This window comes from Argentina anserina, chromosome 1, assembly GCF_933775445.1.
Source record: "Argentina anserina chromosome 1, drPotAnse1.1, whole genome shotgun sequence".
Classification (NCBI taxonomy): domain Eukaryota; kingdom Viridiplantae; phylum Streptophyta; class Magnoliopsida; order Rosales; family Rosaceae; genus Argentina; species Argentina anserina.
The window spans coordinates 23,561,161-23,586,028 of record NC_065872.1 but is presented as its reverse complement, the minus strand read 5'-3'; the positions used below and the strand labels follow the sequence as shown (position 1 = coordinate 23,586,028).

General features: G+C 38.7%; 3 protein-coding genes across 3 annotated transcripts; 1 reads left to right on the top strand and 2 right to left on the bottom strand.

Moving 5' to 3' along the window:
- Positions 1-3,438: 3,438 nt before the first annotated feature.
- On the bottom strand, positions 3,439-4,060 carry LOC126789029 (dehydrin HIRD11). Its single transcript, XM_050515077.1, has one exon. It carries the CDS (start codon positions 3,998-4,000, stop codon positions 3,722-3,724), a length of 279 nt encoding a protein of 92 aa, XP_050371034.1. The 5' UTR covers positions 4,001-4,060; the 3' UTR covers positions 3,439-3,721.
- A 1,870-nt stretch (positions 4,061-5,930) lies between these two features.
- Positions 5,931-13,713, bottom strand: LOC126788741 (FH protein interacting protein FIP2). Its single transcript, XM_050514760.1, has 11 exons — positions 13,547-13,713; positions 13,269-13,372; positions 12,806-12,940; positions 11,997-12,152; positions 10,426-10,509; positions 10,136-10,182; positions 9,965-10,038; positions 9,739-9,797; positions 8,205-8,264; positions 6,537-6,617; positions 5,931-6,221 (listed from the first exon to the last, which is right to left on the bottom strand). Exons 1-11 carry the CDS (start codon positions 13,590-13,592, stop codon positions 6,168-6,170), a joined length of 900 nt encoding a protein of 299 aa, XP_050370717.1. The 5' UTR covers positions 13,593-13,713; the 3' UTR covers positions 5,931-6,167.
- A 2,470-nt stretch (positions 13,714-16,183) lies between these two features.
- On the top strand, positions 16,184-17,050 carry LOC126804394 (uncharacterized). The gene is made up of 2 exons (XM_050531965.1): positions 16,184-16,618; positions 16,874-17,050. The coding sequence occupies exons 1-2, from the start codon at positions 16,184-16,186 to the stop codon at positions 17,048-17,050; spliced, it is 612 nt and encodes a 203-aa protein (XP_050387922.1).
- The last annotated feature ends 7,818 nt before the right edge of the window (positions 17,051-24,868 follow it).

Sequence of the window (24,868 nt, the reverse complement as noted above, 5' to 3'; positions counted from 1 at the left end):
TCATCTCCTTCTCTTTCTCTGCCAACTACCCCTCCAGCTCTAGAACCCTAGCATCGTTCACAACGAGCGAATCTTTGCTCTTCTGGAGCTCCACCTGCAGCTCCCCAACCACCTCGTTGGTCTCATCTACCCAGGCGACATTGACCACATGCCGGTCCTCAAGTTCCTTCGCCCTCACCAGGATTGACTCATTCGCTGCGACATACTCCTAGATGACATGTTCATCTTCGGCTGCCATCGTTCGATATTGGGCCTCCAGCTCGGCCGAGAGCATTTTGTACTACTTTAGGGTTAGCGACATGGGGTAGATGCATTCCTCCAGGATCTCCAGCACCGCGAAAAAGCCCTGCCTCACCTTGACATCCTTTAGGCCCCACTTTTAGACAATGTCCTTGATCCGATGTATCACCTCCTCGTCCGTCATCTTGTCATACGGCCCGGGCTCTTTCCTCACTAGCAACTTGATCCATCGTCGCTGCAATAAACACTTGTTAAATTCCCGCCATAAAAAAAACTCAACAACAGCTTGGACCATTCACTTCCTGGCCGATTTGACAACGTTGTACGCTTGATACACGCCCATCTGACACCAACGGTAGACTGACCGATCTGTTATCTCCTTAAAGGCGAGTATGCACCTCATCAGTTGCTTTTCCATTAACGGCAACAGCTCAGTGTGGATCAGCACTGCTAGCCAAAACTTTGTTAGATTACGAGTATGATAATTAACACTGGGCAACATACTCCACAAAAAAAAATTACTGAGAGCCTAAAAAGTCCCTAGGACCTGGAAAATTGACGTCTTCTTTTTCCACGGCCCCTCCACTACGAACGCCAAGTCTCGCCAGTTGGTCGGGGTGGAGCTTGGGGGGTCGAACACCAACGGGGCGTACTTCTTCCCCGGGGAGTCATCTTGATGCACACATGTGGTTGCAATGACCAGCAAGCTAGGAACTTCCGTCAGCACAGTTATCCTTGCCTCAATGCTCGGAACACCGATATGTTGGGCGTGACCTGCCCCGGGGCAATGTTCAGGCAGGACAAAAGGTACTGGACGCCGAATGCCATCGGGAGTGTCAACCTGCACGACAACGCTTGCTCTGTAATACAACATACTCCCTCCGACGGCATGTGGAACAACTCCACCTCCGCCGGGATATGATACCTCCTAGATGTTCTCCAGTTCCTCCGTCGTCGCATCCGAACAGGGCGGATCAACCCTCTTGTCGCCCAGCCACCATCTCTGGTCATCGTCGCTGGTTTCCGTCTCCTCGTTTCCTCTTCTCTCAGCCATCTCGATACCCTGCAACAAAAGACCGAGCGGGTTATTTGATGACCATGCATCGCTCATATAGGAAAACCCCCAAAATCGCCATCTCCCCACCTCACAGTCTGCTCCAGTGTGTTGGCAGCCGGTGGATCCGAGTACGAGTCCTCAGATCCGCAACACCTAACAACACAGATTAGCACACGCCCATTAATCCCATCCCAAACCAAAAAGCCGAAAGAAAACGAGAAAATACCTCTGGTGATTGTCGTATAACAGAAGTAGCAATTCATGTGGTTGCAAACACTGAAATCTTTACTCTATTCCGATCACATTCGCTGGGAATTCTTCTCTTTCTCTCTTCTTTTCTTCTTTTCCGCAAATGTGAAACAAGAACACAGTTCACTCTCCCTCTATCTATAGTCGCTCGGGCTGATCCGGGCCGTCAACCCAAACAACCCACATCCGTCGGATCGACACCACATGCCCCATTGACCATAAAACCGCCTCGGTTACCCATCCGACGCGCCTCACGAGCGCGCATTAACCCGTAAAAACCTGCTCCCTCACCTTCCCTCATACGCCATCATTGTCGCTAACGTCACCGTCACTTCGCTTCCTTGAAGTACCCATGCTTGTTCCCTGCATTAATTGTCCTGAACTCCGGGGCAAGTTGGCCACTCGCTCCGGGCGGTTTCGACCGTTGCAGCGGGGAATATTCTGTGACTAGGGACTTTGGGGACTCGCCATGTTACTCTGGATTAAGGTAAATCGCCGACCTGGGCCACTCTCCAGATCCATAGATGGTCCGAGCGTGTTAGTTAACCCACGTGCCTAACTGTGTTTGTTAGTTAACCTTCGTTTAACATTGAGATCCCGCCCACTCTCCAGGTCGACGACGCTTGCGCACCTGGTTAACCCATGCGTCTGATGTTGAGGTCCTTGACCAGATCCATGAGTGCTCCATACGGTCAGCACCTGACCAGGCGGTCAGTACCTGACCCCGGCATACTTAGGTTAAGCCAAATCCATGGACGCTCCGAGCGCGCTAATTAACCCATGTGCCTAGCCCTGAGGTCCTGGGTCACTCTTCATGGCCACATATTAGCCGGCTCAGGTCCCGAGTAATTTAAACTCGGATATTTGCAACGATGATGAAGATATGAAACTCCCCACCCAAGGAATCTCCTCGATCGGGGACATGTTAACACCACCCCCTGAATGGTGTGATCTCTGGCTTAATCTCCTCTTATTCCGGCCGCCGTACCGGTGACAAGAACCCTAGCGAGCCCAGCTGGTGGGCAATCCGGTCCGGTAGCCTCACTGCATGCACGAGTATCACCATTAACGTCACTCACGGTGGCTCGCCTAATTGACAAACGCTATGTGTAGGCACACATTCTCACATTGACGGAAGAGCCAGACACATTTCCCAATGCACCTATAAATAGGCTGCCTAAACCACCTAAAAGATGTAACGTATAGGCTGCCTAAGCCACTTAAAATATGTAACGTATTTCTAAGTCCTTAACTCTCGAACTTATTTTTTACCAGATTCTAACTTAAGCTACGAAAGGTCAAAGGCCGACGCACCGATGGCCCTTTAAATTTGACTTGTATTGTGTGTTGGTCTCACTGAACTGACACATCGAAATATAAAGCTACGAGGTTTGGTCCCCCGGATTGAACTCCCGTAACAAATCTTATTGAAGTGTCAGGAAGACATCTAATGTTTACAACATCAAACACTACTTCACCAACCACAACATTAGGTACACTATCAACTCATCGTGTATTACTTAGCTTATGACCTAAGTCCGCTACAGCATCGGCAGCGAAGCTTGTCTCCCTAAAATCATGTTAAAACAAGTGAAATGAGAAGCTATCAATCTAATGTCCCTCACGATTTTGTCCACACCTCCGAATTAGGGAGGACACATGTTGTCCCTGTTCATTAAAATTGCATAGTGAGTGAACCCGATTTACTTATTTGATGTGACTTTCGAACCACTATTTTCCTCCTAAATAGGTACCACAAATTTCGCTTATTTTTTATTTATTAAATCATGAATGTGTGACCGGGAGAAGAGGGTACTATCACGTTCGGTGTCTGAGTCCTAGGCATATTAATTAGACTTTCGATCTTAAGATACTTGGGAATACAGCGATCAAATCTTGAAGGCACTTCCTTTCTTCTCAAAGAAAAGTAGAAAACACAGTACGTACTTACTTGGAGGGGTAGTTATTTTTCTGATTGAATACAAGTGAAGAAAATAGCCTACAGAAAACTAATAAGCAAAATCAATCTTCTTTTGCTCTCTTTAGTTGGTACATGGAAAGCGTCCAGAAAACTAAAAAGCTCGGTCATTTCCTATTTGCTCTTTTTTTCTTTGGAACATCAAATTAAAGAGGCCACCTGAAGATGGAAAATGAAACCAGATGATCGATCATGGATCAATCGCTGTCGCTGCTGCTGCTGTGGCCGTCGTCTTTCTTCTTGTCCTTCTTCTTCTTTTTCTTCTTGTCGTCCTTGTGGTGATCATCGTCGTGGTCCTTGCTCTTGTGGTGATCATCCTTGTCGTCCTTGTGTTTCTTGTGGTCGTCGTCATGATCCTTGCCCTTGCTGTAGTGCTCGTCCTTCTTGTGGTGCTCGTCCTCCTCCTTGTTATGCTCGTCGCCTTTGTTTCCTCCGATGTGGAGCGCATCTCCGATCTTGTTCATGATTCCTGCCATTCTCTCTCTCTCTCTCTCTCTCTCTCTCTCTCTCTCTAACTAACTGAATGTGATGAATGGAATGTATGGGATGGATGGAGCTGGAACCGAACACACATATTTATATGCAAATTCCGCTTTAGGTGGTTTTTTGGAATGACCAATATGCCCACACCACGTCTACCATTTCCATTTGTTTCGCCATCATCTCACCCAAAATTCCTACCATGTCGGTAAGGGCATAAGAAAGGGTTCATTTTAAAAATAAATAAATAAAAGATTTTTTCCTATTAAATAAAAGAGTACCCTAACAAAAAGATGATAAAGAAAAGTTTTTCATAATCGATCACACTCGCATACTGTGTACAAGTAGAAACGAGAGAGATCAGAGAGAAAGATGACAGCCGGAAATGAAGGTGGGAGGAAAATGGCAGACACCCACAAAATGAGTCCAGAGGAAGTGAAAAGGGCTGGAGTGGAGGGATCAAAGAGGCCACCTGGCCACAACCCTGGGAATGTTCTTCACCAGAGGCGCAGCCTTCCTTTTAGCACCTCCGGCATGTTTCTCGGTGGCTTCCTCATCTGCACCGCCATTGGCTACTTGACCCTCTACACCCTGAAAAAACCCGAAGCCTCTGCACGAGATGTTGCCAAGGTTTCCACCAATATGGCCGACCCAGATGATACAAAACCCAGGATGTGAACCAGTGCTGGCGCTATCTGTTGAGCATGACTAAGCCTCTTGTTTGTTGTTGTAATCTTTGTGCACTAGTTAGTTCGTGCACAACACTAAAAAATCAGCTTGCCTTTTTTTTTTCTTTTCTTTTTTTTTTAAATGCAGCTTGCTCTTTCAAAAAAAAAATTAATAAAAGAAGGTTGAAATCGGCAATCAAACTCGTTCACAAATCTTTATGTCGCTGATGACCAGGCTGATTTTTGTTTCCACAATCCCCGGCCATCTAATTAGTCACTTTCTTCTCCAATCGATGAACCCACTTTCCATTTAGATCAGCTGACACTAGGGAGTAGCTACAAATTGTCCTTAAATTGTTGTTTTGCAGTGCTTTTTCTCGGAACTCGTCTGGAAATTCGGGTAACTAATTTGATCTGACGGAGAAAATGCCAAAATGGTAGCTTAGGGGCTGCCAGTGAAAGAAGTAAGAGGAGAACAGATAGAAATGTTTAGGCACCAATAACAAATAAATGTGAAAAAGAGACTGGTATGACTTATGAGGCGGAGGAGAGATATTTTGATTGCGGGGGAAGGTGACATTTGGATAAGGAGAGAATCTAATCTAACATGTCATGGATTGGGATAAGCCACAGTCAGAGGAACACGTGCACCATTTACAAACCGATGTCGGTAGATTTTTTAAATTCTTGAAAAAGATATTCTTTTTTATTCGCACAACTCCTTGATAATACACAACGGTCAGATTTTGTTATAAATTTCATTATATAAAAAAAAATATCTATTGACATAAAATCATAACGGATTAACAGCAACAAAGACCAAACATATCGAGCGACATGTCGCTCAACTATAAGCTAAGCTACTAAAAAAAATAAAAGCGCGCAAAGTGATTATTCAGAGAAACTAAAGTCGGAACGACTAGAAAAGCAAATGGACCGAACTAAAAATCAAATTTCAACTCCACACGCTAGTTTCAATAACAGCAAGCGACTCAGGCCTAGGCCATTGAATGTATACAATATATCGGATGATTTGTTGAAACTAATGTTTGAGGGTAATTTCCCCATATGGTCTAAAAATAGGACCAAACCCACATGAGAAAAAGGAAGGGGTTTGCCCAGCCCATCAGGCAAAACAACCCAAAAGGTTAAGGGTATGAAAATTAGAAAGGTTTCTGTTTTTCTTTTTCTTTTTCTCCTGCCTCAGATATCTAATCGATAGAAATCTACATATGTAGAACTACATGGAAACTGGGAGTCATCCTAAAAACAGCCATCTGAGGCAGAATTCTCCCCTATTAAGTAAATTATGGTAACTATCACAAGAGACTACCTTCTCTGTACAAGCCAATACCACTTAACTACTTTGGTAGCATGAATTTAGATTTGAACATCAATTTCTCACATTCCAGTCACAACGTAGACAAAGGGTGTAAAGTTTGGTTTTATACACACGTATTACAAACCTCAAGATGAATGTAACATCACTCCAGTGTCATCTGATTGCTCCAAGCAAATTAGCACCATCAAGCTTTGCACCTTCTAAATGCTGTTTAAACCACGATTATACAACCATCAATTGTATGCATTTACTCAGCACAATCATCTAGCCAACAGAAAAGATGCTTGCATTCTCAATGCCGATATGTCTAATAAACAATAACATAGAAATAATTTAAACAATATAACTAATTTACAAGATAATATGTTTTCTATTTTACGGCCAGAAATCCCTTTGGAACACATGGAAGAAAGTAAGTACCAATTGGAGAGCAACACTTTTCTTATTTTGGTTATATCAATTTTATTGGTTATGGAAATAAAAACCAAAAGAAGTGATAAAAGTACTTCATCTATTCATTACCGTATCTCGAAGATTCACTTGCCGCAAATAAGCTCGTTGAAGGTTTGCATCCTTCAAATTGGTATTAATCAACTTAGCGCCCTAGGAAAAAAAATTCAGGGAAAAAAATTATCCAATATATAAGATTATGCAGATGTTGTGCATATATTATTATTGAGCATCTAAAACACATAATTTCAACTCAACATGTAAAATTTCTTGTTTAAAAAATTGAACAAAAATTTAAGAAATGTCGGTGCTTCTAAAATGCAGTTATGCATAAGAATTACACAAAGGAGGGAACAACGAAAAAAGTATAAAAGAGCCGGTAGAAAGTGGACTTATTTCAACCATTAAACAAGTTGTTCAAAGCAATAATATATCAAATAAAAATCTAAATGCTAAGCCAACAGTATTTAAATGTCATTACGAATCCAATTTATAAGATCCTCAATGGATCGCATAATAAGAATGGACACATACATATGTCAACTCAATTTAATGGATGTGATGTTGAACCATAATCCACTTGTCTTTCTTCATTACTTGTAGGTTCCACACCTTTTTTTTTCTTTGATGAGAAATGTTCAGTTTGGGTTTAGGGTTTAGGGAACACACCCTACCAAACAACCGAAGATATCAGGAAAATTGCCTTTTTGTTACCATTACAACTTACACAGCCGACATTCCCTCTCCAGTATATGTCAAAGAAAGAATAAACTCCTGGAGTCATTTAGATTACAGTTTTGCTCTTGTTCGTTAGTGAACATAATGGAAACCTCAGCAGATGACCCATTTATAATCCTAAAATGATACCCCTCAAAATTCAGCCGTAAAGAGAAATAAATTGAGATTGCAAACTATCAATACCTTCCCCACCCGCCTCAATGTATATCTAGTCAATCAGCAGTGGTCATTTTAAAGAAAGCCTCACAGAAGTGTTTCAAACCCAGAGTATCAACATGGTAAGTAGAAGATATCGTGCGTCCCAGTACTCATACTGTCATTCCCAAGGCAATCGCATCCATACCGACTTAACAGTAAGATGTCTAGTCTATAAATAAATCAAAACGTCAGCATAATATTTAACATCACTGCTATTTCTTCTATTTGAACCTTGGGATAATATAATGTCTCTAACTCATCCAAGTGTCTCTTGCTGATTGATCGGTTGTCTGTCTTTCATTGCTTTTCAATCAGGAAATTGGAGCATATAGTGGAATAAAATAATCTTCATGTCCAATCCTTTCCCCGATTAACCCAGACCAAGTGTAGGAGAAAAAAACACACACACAGAGGATCTGCTAGCATGGAATACTAAATAAAATTTCTCCTTTGGAACAAAGGTGAACAAGGCATCTTTGCTGATGGTCACATGTGTTGGAGAGCCATGTAAGTTTGTGGAGTTAAAAGTTTGGAATTAAAGTAAAAATTGATAATATCATATTACTAGGTTCTGTCAAAGTCAAACAAATTTACTGATAGATGATTTTAAGCTATCAGTCATACTTCATATAATCTCACTGCCAACTTCCTAGACACTCAACATCATTGAGTCATACTTCATATAATCTCACTGCCAACTTCCTAGACACTCAACATCATTGATTTTACAACTTTGTCATATTTACGTCATATTAATCAACATTAGATTCTATTAAATGTTTGACGCATAAAGCACGAGTTTACCTTCAAATTTGCTCCTTCCAGAATAGCTCCCTCTAAATTGGCATTTGTAAGATCCGCATTCTGAAAAATAAGAGAACATAAGATCATGTATGAGATACCATGTCCTGAATCATAGGAATTCATGTTCATTTATCAGATAGTTAAGACGGCTAAATCCTGATCAAATGTAAAATCAGGAAACGTTTTTCTTCTTTTAAATCATGGAAAACATAAATAATTGCACAAAATGTAATGGAAACTGCAACACTAAAATATTCTTGTGTCATTAGAAAAATTAAGCTTTGCCTGATAATATATAAGCTCATGGGCAACAACTACTTGGAATCTAATACAGATCACATGTTAGACTTAGTGTTGGGCCACACATTCCACATCACCCAATATCAGAACTTGCCACTACATGCGACTGTACTGATCTTTCAACATTTTTGAGCCTTAAATTAACAATATAAGATCATAGGCTTCTCCATCTATTGATAAAATACTAAAATATATAAGATCTTGTTCTTGCTTAAATCTGAAATAGGTAAGCCGGTGCTAAAATTTATAAACTCATTCACCAGGTTCTACACCCCCACATCCTACTTTCTTCCACTTTTCGGTAACTCCAATCACAGTATAACCACACTGCATGCTTATTCCAAGCATCTGACCATTAGTTTCCAAATTGTCAAATCCACTCAGACTTGTCATATCAACCTAATAAATTCACAAGTCTGGCTAACTACTGAAAATTTTCTAATTTAATTTGGGTTGTATTCTATTATTGAGAAAATCTCATAGATTGCTCTGTTTATAGCAGTTGTTTAGGAAATTGGTTTTACTATTGACCTGTTTATCTATGTCAGAGCAACTTATGAAATCCTCCATAATCAGGCTTTCCCTCTTGGCAATAAAATCATCAGAGAAATTTTTTTCATTTGTCTTGGTCATTAGGGCCAAGTAATCTTCCAATAGCTGTACATTGTAATTTCGTCTTAGAGTGCTATTTAATTACAAAATCAACAGTGATGGTAAAATTAGGAGCTAGTTACGGACGTTGCATCTTAATTAAAGGGGACAAGACAGTTCTTATGGGTCAGATTAATAACAAGACTTAGTAAGCTTATTAAAAAGTACTAATGTCCTAATCATTCCCCAACTGTAAGATCCAACTAAAATCTAAGCCTAATCTCTACTTTCCTTTCATGTGTTTAATTACATTACACATTTATTGATTTCTTTGATACAATTAGTGTTACCAACAGAACGTATTAAACTTCAAAAAAAAAAAAAAGGAAAGTACAAAATTAAGGATACAGCAGACTAAAAAGAATAAAGGACTGCTGCAATATAGGAAATGACCATCATCAAAGACATTCAAGTAGGTTCACTTTCATTGATGGAAGATTGGAAGTATATATGTACATCATCATCTTAGGAATTGAATGGCGTTAGATAACTACTTTATTTTACTTGCATAAGCATGACAGGCAACCAAACAAAATGAACAGGTCAAGCTGAGAAAAATTATAGAAATTTATATATGCAGAACCTGTAGGTGTGCAGATCGAAGGTCTGCCTGGCAAAAGCTACAATCTATTAAGCATGCATCTGCAAGAAAAACAAATACGAAGGTGAATCATTTTTTGAATAAATGTAGACTGCCACCAGAACACAAGACACATTAGCATATTAGCGTTCAGGAAGTTGACATGAGCATACCAACAATTAAAGCAGCAGTAGTTTGAAGCTAACGAATAAACGATTAACAGACTTGCCTTGTAGATTTGCACTCTGGAGGTTTGTACCAGCCAACAAAGCTCCACGGAGATTTGCCCCAGTAAATTCACATCTTCCTTAGGCAGGAAATTGAATTAATCAGGAAGCCCATTAAAAAATTTTGAAATTTAAATTAAACCAATAGCTAATGTAAAGTTCAGATTCCTTACTCTCGCAAAGTTGCATTGTGAAATATGGCACCCTCAGCGTCTGCATCCTGTGACAAAATGTAAGAGCCTCAATTCCTATTATATGTTATAAACAGAAGGGATAGCGATATTGTCAATAATATTGATAGTATCTAACAGAAAGTTGGGGTGCATAACACATGATGCTAACCTACCCTGTCCTTCTGTTATTGAAAATGTCATGAGTTTTATGATGACATTTACATGTAGAAATAACGTTTTTTCTTAAAGAAGCACATTTACCGTGTAGTCTATGTAAAATTAAGACTCACCTTGAACTTAGCACAATGAAGGTTTGCACGTGAGAAGAACACATTTTTCAGACATGCATAGCTGAAGTCAACAAATGATAGATCCTGAAATTCCAGTGATAAACACAACAACAGCAGAAGCAGTATCAATAGATGTTTTCACAATCCAAAAGAAATTCCTACACAAAGAAAGCTAAGCTAAAGCAGCATTCTTTGTCACCCATTGGTGATATTATTAAATTGGCTGTCCTAAGGTTTATTCTAATCAACTGAAGTACTGCTCTGTTTGACATTCTTGTTTACTATTATGCAGCAACCAATTAAACTAAAGTAGCACCAGCAGAAGATAAACAAGACATAACCAACTGCATTAGCTTGAACAAGCATATTTGATGACGACTAGATGTAATGATTACAAAGGGCAAATTAATTAGCATAAGAACAAGAACCCAAAAATAGCATGGGTGAGGCAAGTAAAAAGTATCTAATTTGTGGGGATGTAATAAGAGGTTTCAATAATCAATTATGCCTGTATATTACCATCATCAAAACACTTTTGAGTTCATCCAGGTTTCACTTCTATTGATAAAGTGTACTTGCCACCCCAAATCATGAGATTCCAATTGATCAAAAGGTTCAAGTAAATAAAACAGGATGTGTCCTTTCTTAGAAATTTGATTTCAATATATATTCATATTAATGTCTTTAAATCTGACAATGCCACAGCTCATAAATTGTTATTAGAAACTGAAAATGCCATATGCTGTACACACCACGTTATGCAGCAGCCATGAGTTGGTTGGGAAATAAATATCCTCTTTGGAAATCTAAGACTAAGCCCAACCCTTTTTGGTCCAAAGGAAAGTATCCATGGTAGTAAAGGGGCCAGGGCCGGTCCTGTGTTACAAGAGGCCCTGTGCAAAATTTTCTTGCGGCCTTAGTGTGTGTGTGTGTGTCTATATATATATATATATATATATATATATATAATGTTGTAAAAAAAATTAATAACGAACAACAAATATAGAATTTTGATATAAGGAATACATATTATTCTAATCCTCAAAATAAAAACCAAAGAGTAACGCAAGAGTACAAACTGAGCGAAAAATTCATGTCAAACATATTGCTCAATAAGTTATTAAAACAAAAATAAAGAGTTGTCGCATAAATAGGAGGAAATTAAAAAAAAAAAAAAAAGGAAAAAAATCGCTGAAAAAAAACGGAGAGAAAAGGAGACAGAAAGTTAGAAACATGAGAGAGAAAGAAGGGAAAAAGCGCTCAAAAAAGGAGAAACTGGGGTTTGAACGGTGATTGCTCATTTATAAGCAACACTACTTAACCAACCCTACGACATCAATATTCATTGGCTTACTTGCTTTGTTTTTAACTTACCATCAATTTAGTATATATGATTATAAAAAATAAAAAAATATTGGCGGCCTTGTGCCGCCGCCCGACCTGCACATGCCAAATGCCGGCACTGAAAGGGGCTTACTGCCAAGTGCTAATGCAACAGAAAAGACTAACTGTAGAAGTTAAGTACTTGAAATATTAGAATTTCGTGTCCTGGGAGCCACAAATCTACTTACCAATTTCGAAAGATCAAGGCCAGAAAGATTAACACCACGAAACCTGACTTTCTTAGACTGTATACACTTGAGGATATCTGCGCGTGTTAGTTCTGAATCTGACTCTTCCTCATCCTTCATTTTATTTTGAACAGCATGTATTCCATCAATCAACCCCTGAAAACAGTTTTAAGAATTCATATCATCTCAATACAGAATTTCTGTGAAAGCATAAAGAGAAACCATCGAAGTCTATACATGACGGCAAAAATGGGACAAAAGCGATACGGACCAAACTCACCAAAGTGATGAATAATGTTAAACATGCAACTTTACAAATAAACTCAAAAAAAGAATAGTAAAGACCAGAAAATACAAAAATAATAAAAGGATTGTGTAGTTAAAATATACATGTGTGTGTGTAGTTAGATGAATGAAGACTAGTTATATCCGTGTGTAAGAAATACTAATTTAGTGATTTATATTCATGTAAATAGGTTCAGTTTTTACAGAGATTACATAAATAAGGCCAACCACCACCAGCAAAAGGCAACTTGGCAACCAAGATACGTAGCACTAGCATTAAAGGCAAGCAATAAGGCCCTCTATAGATATTCATACATCTGCATTTCATTGGCCTTCCTCTCAAGCCTAGCATACCATGTTACCAGAATTATGAAATCGTTCAATTTTAGTAATCAAATCTTTCTAAACAAAATTTTCACTATATGAGCAGCACGTACGCATCATCAACCATAACGCAATCCTGATGCAAAATATATTGAGTATGCTAAAATTTATATAAATATATGAACATAAAAACCACTTACAAGTAGTTGATAGTATTCTGCCTCGCGAAGAAGTTCTTCATATTTAGAATCTTTTAATGTGGGGACAACACCATCTCGTAACCAATTAAGTATGTGGCGGAAATGTTTCCCGTCCCGATCAACAAAAACATACCCCTGCAAGAATTAGATATAAACATGTTATCACTAACTAAATAAGAATAACTAGAACTCCTTGATACTCTCCTTAATGATTCATATTTCCATACAAGTCACGTGATTTTTTCTGATAGATTCTGCCCATTTACATGTCATATTCTCCTCTCATAACACTGTCCCCTATGTTCATCCAAGTCTCTATTTCTAAAGAAAATTTACAGGTCTTTGTTGAGCATGTCCAGACTGTGAACTAGGTGGTTAGTTTTATCTCATTTGTCTCCAAATGGTGCTTCTTAAACCTTGTCAAGTATCTTTAACTGAAAGCTGAATGAGTTGAAGGGTGTACCTGTTCCACAGACACAGTGTGTCGACCGCTGAACATGGCGGCGAGCATTGAATCGGGTTCACGTTGAGTCAGAGTAGAAATAGTGGTGTAAAATTTATTTCCTCCTGTTTGATACCAAATCATGATCTTAGTGCTGTTCAATATTACCAACTAATAACAGAAACAAATTCAATTGCAATTACTTGAAACTCTCAACAAGAATTAGGGTTCTCTCTCAGTTCGTGCTGAGATTCCGCAAAAGTTTGAAATTACAACAGAGAGAGGGATAGAGAGGTGACCTATGTTAAGGCGAATCGGAGAGGATAGATCGAAGTCCCTCATCATTACTCTCACAGTGGGTCAGCTAGTGTGATCCGATTTACCGCCTCGGACTCGGAGCTGGGTTTTATGCTTCCTTTCCCATTTTCCAAGCTCTCCCACTTAAACCTTGCCGACTTTAAATAGCACCTAATTTTGTCCTCTGCCCAAATTACACATAATTAGAAACTGCACACACCCAAAAGTGTGGGCGGTTATTAATGTAAAAAAAATTTATAGTTTAAAATATCTAAATTGTGACCGTAATACTTTATCTGTTTGTTTGTTAATGAAATATGAAAATAGTATTTTTGTAAGTTTGTATTTTGGTGATACATGGGTGTTTGTTTTATAATAGTAGTAGACTCGTACCCGTGTAATACACATGTTAATTTATATCACGGGTTATTGTGTAAAGATGACAAAATAAACTTTATTTATCGTTACATGTTTTATTTTATTTTTTAAGGGTTTATTCATTTTGATTTTTTTAAAAACAATCTTTTTATGTAATTGTGTTTAAAAAGGTATTTTGGACAAAACATAATTTGGTGATTTTTTAAGGGTGTTGGCTTTATAGTAGTGGAGATAAATATTACGGTATTTGATTTTTTTAATTATTATAATTCATTAATTCATCTTGTGAGGATGTCAAAAGAATCATCACTTATTACAAGCATCCTACTCTACCATGAAGCTCACTAAAGCTCTTACAATTTTAATGAAAAATCAAATGACACAAGAATGAAGGACTAATCGGCGATACCTACCCAAAAAAGATAGAGATAACACATATAGACCCGTCCCTTTTGACCAAGCAAGAAACCCCAAAATGCAATCACCCATCACGTCGCCGACCACCACCCTCGGAGTATCAAGCCTATAGTCAAATTGGTGCATCCCCTCCAAAACCACAACTGCACCAAGGCTTAAACCACTAGCGCCAGACAACCAATGGAAGCCACCACTGCTCTCTTAAATTATACCATGTATGTGGTTCATGATATCGAAATAAATTCTTGTGGGCATTTTTTTAAAGATTATTATTTCATCATTTTCGTCACATAAGAATGAAAAATAAAACAGAGAAAAAGATTGATTAAAAGACTATGGTCACTGAATATTGACGAAACAATAAAGAATCATCCACGTACTATTGCACTCCTGATCACCTAGTCAGCAGTTGAGCACCAGGTGGCGCTCAACTGCCGTCCGATCTGGCCAAACAGTGGTCAGCTGGTCAGATCGGACGACAGTTGAGCGCCACCTGGTGCTCAACTGCTGACCAGGGGAACAGGGCTCCGTACTATTGAGGGATGATAAATTATCTATGTGATTTATTTCCTCTAGATTAATAAGCTAATTATATATAGAACCATGACGCAAAATTCATGGGCAAAACTCTACTTTACTTCAACACTAAAGCTCAGAGTAGCCTATGTTTTAAATCAACTTGCCTCACACACTATATATCTTCTTTTTGAAGCTAAATATCAAGCACACCACTGTGCTACGCTATGTTAAAGTGACAAACGTGGCTTATAGATCACATTGCATAGATACCGTTATCTAACCACCTTTAAAGTGTTAGATTTTAATCACAAAATGTTGTAGGAGAATAATCTCCTATGCATTCTTAGTATATTGTGTCCTAATTAGTATTGCCTAGCTAGTTTAAGAAATGTTATCATATTCTTGATTCATCGGGATCTGATGTAATATCTATATATAAGGTCATCTATCTATCAATAAAATTACAGTTATTCTCTCGAATTCATTCTATTGTTTCACGCTATCAAACACGTAGCTCTAGCCATGAAAACACTAAGCCTAGAACCCGAAAAAAAAAACCTAAACCCTGGATTTTTTTTCCGACTGGCTACACATTCTCCTAGAGCCGCCGACCTCCTCCCTATCCCATGTCCGACCACTACCTCTCGGTGGGCTAGCTTCCACTGCCGCCACACCAAGTTGAAGACTAAGCTTCAAGATTATTGCCGAGCAAAGGAGAAGAAAAGAAGAAGAAGAAATTTCAAGACTTTTTTTTTTGCATAATCAAGGTAAATTTATAAATTAAACTTCTTGCTTTCGATGAAATTTACTTTGATGTGATTTTTGTCTTGCATCGGGAACTTTCAAACTCTTTTTTTCTTGTCAACCCGATTCTTCTGCTTCTCGGGTGAAACACAGGGTTATGACTCCCCTGGTATCGAGTTTTAGGAGCGGCTGGAAGTGCCGCTGTTACCATCCGTAGTTGTTGTGTGTAGCTATGTATGAAAAAAAAAGACGAACAATAAAAATTTCGATTGTGGCAGTCATAACCGCAAATTCGCATCGATTTGACCCATACAATTGTTCTGAAATAGTTTTATTTAATCAAACTTGTTTCGTTAATTTGAAACTAACATCTTCAATATTTTTCTTGTAGATTCCTGAAAATACACGAACAAAGTTCGACATCCTAGATTCTCATGGAACTGAGTATCATCGATGGGTGTCCGACATGCAAATCATTCGTTTGAAAGAAGTTTACTGCTGTCATCAACCCTCCAAAAGAAAAAGAGGACCAAGCGTCCGATGAGGTGAAAGCCCAAGCCCTGATGTTTCTCAAGCGCCATATGGACAAGGTGCTCAACAAACAGTACCTAAAGTATACATATCCGAGTGTTCTTTGGGACACTCTCAAGGAACAGTTTGATCATGTGCATGACGCACGGTTACCAACTCTTTTGGAAGAATGGATATATGTTCATCTATTGGATTTTGCCAAGGTTCATGATTACAATCAGAAAATGTTAAATCTCCAGACAAACTTAAATTTATGTGGCAAGGAGAAAACTGACAATGACATGATCGAGAAGACCCTAGAGACTTTCTCAGAATCTGCGAGTGAAATAGTTCACCCGTATCGCCTTGATTATGAGGCCAAAAGAATCAAGAGTTTTGCAGATTTGATGAACCTTCTCAAGAAGAAGGAACGTCATCATGAGATCATTCTCAACAACAACAATCTAAGACTTGCAGGGACGAAAAGAGTTCCAGAAGCTAATCAGGCAAGTAAAGGAAAAGGTCGAAAAGAGAAATCAAGGGGTCGATCTGCCTCATATGAAACTAGAGGAAACAGAGGGCCTCGTCGTAACATGACTTAGACTAGGGATGACGTCGCCGACAGCCCCCCTAACCCTCGAGGTCGTGGTCCCTCTCGACCCTCCAAATCTGACAACTCGGCCAAGGTTCCAAATCTGAACCTTCCATGCTACAAATGAGGTTCAAATAAGCACTTTCATAGGCAATGTCGTGCTCCTAAGGAGATTGTTCGAGCTCAGAAGAAGTGCAAGCAATACTTGTCCAATGAAAGCAACTATGTTGAAGATGTGGAAATGCCTGATGTTAATGCTACCATCAAGCTCAAAGTTGAGGACTTTCAGACAAAGGAGAAAGAGAAAGTCGGTCCTGAGGCTCATTCCACTCCTGATTTTGAATAAGATCTATGTCGATTGATTGTCGTGACATCGCTTATTTTATTTAAACTTTTTAAGTTTGATTCGTAATGACAGTATCGCCATAATAAAACTTTTTCAAGTCAAGTGTTTATTTTTCAAAAACAATGTTGATATACGATTATTTTGGCAATTAATAAAAGTTTTGTTTTTAGTTATTTTTTATAAGAATGTATACATGCTTTATTTTGTTTTTCTTAAAGCATAAATGGTTTGGAATCTATAAACGGAAGGATTCATATAACTAAATTCAACTGGTTTATGGTGATGATTGAGAATTAATGGTTCCACAATTGAACTAACACATGAAACTTAGGGGGAGTGTCAAACTATAACAGGTTCGCGAGTTACGGCCTTGGAAATCCACTAAGATGTTCTGTCTGCCGCTCGGTTTATCCCCGCAAGACGTTTAAAATGAAAAAAAAAACTTTTTGGCCTGAAAAAGTCGACAGAAATTTGTTGGAAAAGTCGCCTGAAAACTAGATGGAAATTGGCTGGAAAAAGTCACCGGAAAAGTCGCCAGAGATGCCGCCGCTGCAGCCCCTCTGCACGGCCCCTGTACGGCCATGGAGCTCCCTCAGCACGACCCATGTACGATACCCCCTTAGCACAACCCATGCGCGCCTCCCTGGAGTCCCTCCTGCAACACCCCCGCGCGGCCCCTGCAGCCACCTCGCAGGACCCCCGAAGCATGCTCTGCAGCTGCCCTGCACCCCCCCCCCCCCTCCCCCCGCGCAGCCCTTGCATGACAACACTACAGCCCCGCCTAAGCCCTGTAGCCTCGCCCTGGCCATGCGACCTTGCAGTGCTACTTTGATGTTTTTCGCCGATCATAGTTATTTGATCCAATGACAACGTGCTTACTCTTTGGCACACATAAGTTTCTCATGTGATTTCTCTAAGTATCTATGATACCGTTATGCACATTTAAGGGATCACAACTTGTTTTCACCCTTCATATTATAATTTTCTCTTCTCTTAGAGAATATTTGCATTGTCTTTTCAAATACTAATTATGTTTTACAATTTACTTGTAGATGTCCACTGGCGAGATATAATGCTTAGCAGATTATGAAACAACTCACACATTTTTGCAGGATACCCAACTCTTTACACAATTTGTGCCGTACAAATCCTCTGTGACTTTCTAATTGGGATTGATCAATTGATCCAAGGGCGTGGTATAGCGCAATTCCCTTGCTCCCTAATGATACTCCCATAATAATCAATTATGCATTTTATGCACCAGAGGGGAACCGAACCTTACTCAATTTTAAGGATATTCGTGCCAACAATTATCACTTGAACACCAAAATTATTAATAGAAATGAGTATCTTTGTGTTACCTCTTGTTATGGACGTCATCGTCGTAACCTAGAGATGTTTGAGCGTGTTAGCAGTGGGTTGTACTTTACCACATTACGTGCAATTGAATCCAATGAAGTTAGCAAGTCTTTTGGTGATTCTGACGCTTTCAAGCTACGGCATAATCATTTGGATCATCCTGGACGTGATATGATGATTCGTATATTAAAAACTTCACTCGGTCATCCATTTTTCAAAGCCAACAAGCATGTGGGAACCCCACACGCCATGGATGATGGTGGCACGGGTATGGCACTTGTGTCCGCCATGGCTTGGCCTCACGGCCTACCAAGGCTTTCCCACGGTCCTCTAGGCCGTGATGGAACCCAAGGAGTTATGCGATGCCTTTTTCGCGATCTCTAATGCCCATAAATCATTTTGTAAAGCTTGTGCATTCGCAAAGATGCAAGCAAAGCCTTCATTTGCAGTTGATAATACACATAACATTCCATTCTTACGAAGGATCCAAGATGATATATGTGGACCAATACATCCAGACTGCAGATCATTTAAATACTTTATGGTTCTGGTAGATGCATCGACACGCTGGTCACATGTCGATCTATTGTCCACATGCAATACTGCATTTTTCGAAGCTCCTTGCTCAAATAATAAAACTCAAAGCTCACCACCCTGACCATCTGATTAAGTCTATTAGACTAGATAATGCAGGAGAATTCACTTCGAAGACAGTTGATGATTATTGCATGTCAATCGGGATAGAGGTTGAATATCCCGTACGCCACGTTCATTCTCAGAATGGATTGGCAAAAGCGACAATTCAGCAATTACAGCTTATAGCTCGGGCTTTAGTTATGCATTGTAACTTGCCCATAACTGCTTTGGGGATATGCAATCTTGCATGCAGCTGTTCTTATTCATTTCAAACCCTCCGCCAAACAATCTGTTAGTGCGTACCAATTGGCAGATTCGATGCCTGACGCCTTTACGGATATTACAAAAGTGACGAGATCGAGTATACTTGCTACAAACTGTCTTGTGGGGTTAGAAGTCCCGAACTTTGGGTAAGATGTCGCCGTATCATAGCAAGACTCGGCCGAACCTACCCTAGGTGGAGGCATGGCGACAGTGTCGGCTCCTCCTAAAAAGAGGGGGAGGCCGAAAGGTTCCATTGACTCACAGCCAAGAAAAAGAGCTAAAGTCAAGATACGAACTAATCCACTCATCATAGACTCGAACAACTCGAGCTTCGAGATTATCTCTGATTATAGCTATGTCCATGAATCAACACTTGAGGATCTGAGGGACACTTCGGACTCATTGTTGATATCATAGAACAAAAAAAAATCTCATTGAGCGAGTTAAATGCTCCAGAAGTCATGGATAGGAATTCCATGGGCATAGATAATGTGTTTTCTTATTATGTCGCTCGGGAAATCATCGACGATGACGAATGGAACCGCGCTCGGTTGAAGAATGTCAACGAAGAGCATATTGGCCGAAATGGAAGGAAGCAATCCAGATGGAACTAAACTCTCTGAATAAAAGGAAAGCTTTCGGTCCAATCATTGAAGTACTGCCGAATGTTAAGCCGGTTAGACATAAATGGGTCTTTGTTCGTAAGCTGAATGAGAAAGGTGAAGTCCTGCATTATAAAGCGCGACTCGTTGCTCAAGGATTCTCTCAGCGTCCTGATGTTGACTATGAGGAGACATATACTCCGGTTATGGATATCATTACCTTCTGATATCTGATAAGTCTAGTGGTATCTGATAAGCTAGACATGCATCTATTAGATGTGGTGACCGCGTATCTTTATGGGGATCTAGATACAGAGATATACATGAAGGTTACTGATAGACTTCAAGTACCCAAGTCAAGTAAGCCACGCAATGCCTATGTCATTAGGTTACAACGCTCACTTTATAGACTTCAATAGTCCGGTAGAATGTGGTATACATGTTTGAGCGTTTAATTGATTGGGAGGGATACAAGAACGATGAACTGTGCCCTTGCGTGTTTATATGTAACATCCCTAAATTATGAACCATAAAAATTCAAATTTAAGGATACTAACACTCTAAAATAACTTTAATACAATTGAAATTACATTACAGTTGTTGAATATGCTTCCTGAGTTCAAACAACAACTCAGTTCACAACTAAAAACACAAACCCATAATTTACATCAAGTAAATAAGTACAGTTTGTGTTCCTCACAACCCTCACCAAAACTAAAAGGGAAAACAGCTTCAAGACAACAAGCTACTGCCAAGTTGTTAAACCATCCACTGCTGCTAAGTATTACCTGCATCACTAACTCATGCACCATTGATTGATACACCGGGATTGCAAACACAAACTCGGTAAGCTTTACAGGTTGTATGAGTAAACCAAATAATTACTCAACAGATAAACAACAACAATTATATCAACATATCCAACAACAACGACAATATGTAATGCATCAACATCTCAATCACAGTTAAGTTCTCAACTTAACATCATCATTTCAACGGCAACAGCCACAATCTCAACAACAATCACGCTTGACCAACTCACCCAACACAATCACTAGGATTACTGCGATCAACTTATCGCCTCTCTTACGAGAATATCGAATGACTTAACTCACTCAACACAATTTCTGAGATTACTGCGACCAACTTATCGCCCCCTTAAAATAACTCACTCAACACAAATTCTGGGATTACTGCGATAGCCTTATCGCCTCCCTTAAAACAACTCACTCAACACAAATTCTGGGATTACTGTGACCAACTCATCGCCTCCCTTATAACAATAATAACAACCACACAACACAACCCAACATGGCACAACTCAACACCACCACACACAACAACAACAACAAACCCACTCACACAAGACGAAAATATAAGAAAACAATTAGTGAATCCTACATGAAAGCATAGTTCATGATATCACTTAAACAAATAAATATAAAAAGTATAATCCATGCATAAGTTTAAATTCATGAGATTACACCTAAAAAGAAGCACATAATATTGATTAGTGATTCCTGCATAAAAGCATAGTTTAGGAAATCACTAGACAAATATAAGACAAACACAAATGAATAATTAGTGATTCCTGCATATTAGCGTAGTTCATGAAATCACTAAACATACAATAAGAACAAAGAAATGAGAAACCAATACTACAACCCACAACATCAACACAATGATACTCAACATTTAACATAGTGCTTGACCATAAACCTTTTGAAACCATTTTATAAAATCTTATTTACTTACCTATGAACCGTAGTCGATCAAGTTCATATATTTTAAAACAAAACATATTTTAAAATGATTTTATTGGTTAATGGTCCAAGGACTACGTTAACACAAAAAAACAACAACAAACATAACAACATCACAACATGCCACTAAGGCCACACCATAAAATCACACAACCACAAACACATCAACAATATCAACACACCCACAAACAAATCCATTTTACGGGGAGGTACCTCTCTTACCCTCCTGGTCCTTTTCTCCACTAACACAACTCAAGAAATCAATAAAACTCACAAACGCACCACAACATTACCGAAAGGTACATTTTATTCCCTTCCGGTCAACTATACAGTTATTCCATCCACAAACGTTCAATTTACCGAGAGGTACATTTTATTCTTTCTCGGTCTCATCCTCCACAATCAATATAAACCAACGAAATGCACACAATATCTCAAAGCATTAAATGAACAAAACACTATATAAGCAATAATATATATATATATATATGCATATCCTTTAGATATCCACATATATATCACCGAATATATACACAATCTAATTATAAATTAAAAGCAAGCAATTCAACAAAATGTGTCTAGTTACCGCTAAGGGTAACTAGCATAGACGTTAGGTTTACTCACCTTATTTGTTGCTTGCAACTTCTCACTACGTCAAGTGAGACTCGCTCACTTCCTTCCACAAACACACTTCAATTCGACTCGATTTCTTTTGTGGGAATGTTGTTGGGACTGAGACGACCAAAACCCCCCAAGAATCTCGAGCTATGGCAGCCGGAGGAGGCAGCGCTGACACATCAGTAACATCTAGCGGTTGCTGCACAGTGTGTGGTTGTCGCCGGCGTGTAAGGCGTAGCTCAAAAGATGGAGATCGTCGAGCCCGTCATTTTGATTTGTGGCACAACGCAAGGCAATGTGGGACGATGGAGAAATTGGCCGGAGAAGATGTTTTAGTCGGGTGAATATTACCCGAGCTGGTTTTGAAAAAACAAAACTGATTTTCTTAATTTCTAATCTCCTCTCCTTCCTTTTATACTCTTTCCAAAATTGCAAACCAAACTTTCGTTACTAACAACTTCCACATACGGCATTCGATTAAAGCGTGACGTACGTCTAAGAACTTGTATTGATGAACTCTACAACTTTCATGAAGGAAGTTTTCTGAAAAGAGTGACGAATTAAAAGTAAACTCTTGGGTCAAATGAAATTAATCGAATAACACACCGTTGGCTCTCGAAACCAATTTCTACTTCGAACAACGACAAATTAAAAGACGTAGAATGAGATTATAATCGAATTACCAAGCCTTTAATTTCCGAGAAATTACAAGAAATGAACTTGGAACTTCGGGTTATTACATTATCAAACGCAATAGTTCCGGTTTTGCTATAGTAGTTGTCTATGTCGATGACATGAACATAATTGGATCTTTTAATGAGATTGGTGAGACAATAAGCTACTTGAAAGCAGAATTTGAGATAAAAAACTCGGTTTTGCTTAGGTTTGGAAATTGAGCATAGAGTTGGTGGAATTCTTGTACACCAGTATACATACATCCAAAAGATGCTCACACAATTATGTATTGTCACACCTCAATTTTTGGTAAAAAAAAATTTTGAGGTGTAATTCATACTCTATATATGAAATGAATTTCCACAACAGAATATGAAAAAAAGTTGGAAAAAGAAACTCAAATGACACCAACTGAAGGTAAACGCGTTATTATTCAAAGTTCAAACATATTTCAAGGATGGACTCATCAAAGTCTATTTTTATTCTAGGAAACTAAAGAGCAAGTAAAGTTTCATACAAAAAAACACCCTTGAACAATAACTTCAAACAACTTGTTTCTCACCTGCAAAATATTATAAAAGGGTGAGCATATAAAGCTCAATAGGAGGCAAACCTCTTCAATTAATTTTAGCCATGACCAACATATTGATGCAACTTTTTCTATTTCACATAGTTCTTATATTAGAAAACACTAGGTCTACATGTCTCATACCATGTATTTTACCACAAGGGTGACTTATAGTTTTCTTTTACATGAACTATTCCCTCATCATTCCCATAAACCCCTTTTGCTAGTCGCCCATTCCCCTTTCACCAATCCCAAATTACCCTTCACATATCATATACTACTTGCGCATTATCTTGGGCATACATGAGATATGGTACTCGTTGAGGTCATGGACTCAAGTACACAAAAGTTTGATCCTAACTTCTCTACTTAAGTGCCTTCACCATAGCACCATCCATTCCTACAATTTATTATGTAGTAATATTAGTACACATAATCAAATCAACAATAGGATCAGAAACCAGCAGCAAAAGCAACCAACTCAGACAAGAAAACCAAAAAGCATATATATACAATCATAAAGGATCCCCAATGTCTTTCTACCTTTGCTGATTTCCACCTCAGGTCTCAAGCTCCTAATAAAAGGGTAAAACCATAGAATCAATGTCATATAATTAAAGGATTACACTGATACAAAGTTTAACAAACAAGCACAACCTTTGTTTCCACAAAAGTTGGTTTTTAAACAACACAGAACTAATATTTTAGTTTTTTGACCTTAATACAAACACACTGAAATCTGTACCAAACTAATAGGATTTTGATCTCAAATTATTCTAAACACTTGTAGGTAACACTCTAACAATACGCTGAGACTTGGAATCACTTTAAAGCAATGTTTCTAGAATAAATTATGAATTTTCAAAGTTCCACTACAATTTCAGGAATTTTGGACGAGTCTCTGAACAGGAAAACTGTTTCGCTAAAAACAAATCATTTAGACTGGGAAAATCATGTAGGTGTCTTCATAACAATTAAACTAAACATCCTAAAGACAATTTCAGAGTTGGAAACACCTGCAAACGAATTTTCTATAATTAGTTATGGAATTTCAAATTCCAGGTACATAATCAATCTTCACATGTTCTAAAAGAATAAAAATTTGGAGATCTAACAGTAAACTTGACCAACACATAATTTATAAAACCAAAACCAATTCTAACTTTACAAAATCAATTCCAATTAAACATCTAAATATAGATATCAAATTCTAATTGTAGAAAACTAAGAACATCAAAATCTCAACTTAGCCCAATAATTATAGAACAAAATCCAGTACCTATTCTCTTCCAATGCTCTCTATTCAGGTTAAACCTCTAGAATCCTATCTTAA

Bases quoted from the DNA above. Each gene is read 5' to 3' on its own strand.
- LOC126789029 (XM_050515077.1), bottom strand. From the start codon at position 4,000: ATGGCAGGAATCATGAACAAGATCGGAGATGCGCTCCACATCGGAGGA.
- LOC126788741 (XM_050514760.1), bottom strand. From the start codon at position 13,592: ATGATGAGGGACTTCGATCTATCCTCTCCGATTCGCCTTAACATAG. The intron at 12,153-12,805 runs GTAAGTGGTTTT...AACTGTTTTCAG, and splicing joins CAGAATACTATCAACTACTT to GGGTTGATTGATGGAATACA. The intron at 8,265-9,738 runs GTTCTGCATATA...CTTATTTTTCAG, and splicing joins TTCGATCTGCACACCTACAG to AATGCGGATCTTACAAATGC.
- LOC126804394 (XM_050531965.1), top strand. From the start codon at position 16,184: ATGGACAAGGTGCTCAACAAACAGTACCTAAAGTATACATATCCGAGT. The intron at 16,619-16,873 runs GCAAGTAAAGGA...CGTGCTCCTAAG, and splicing joins GAGTTCCAGAAGCTAATCAG to GAGATTGTTCGAGCTCAGAA.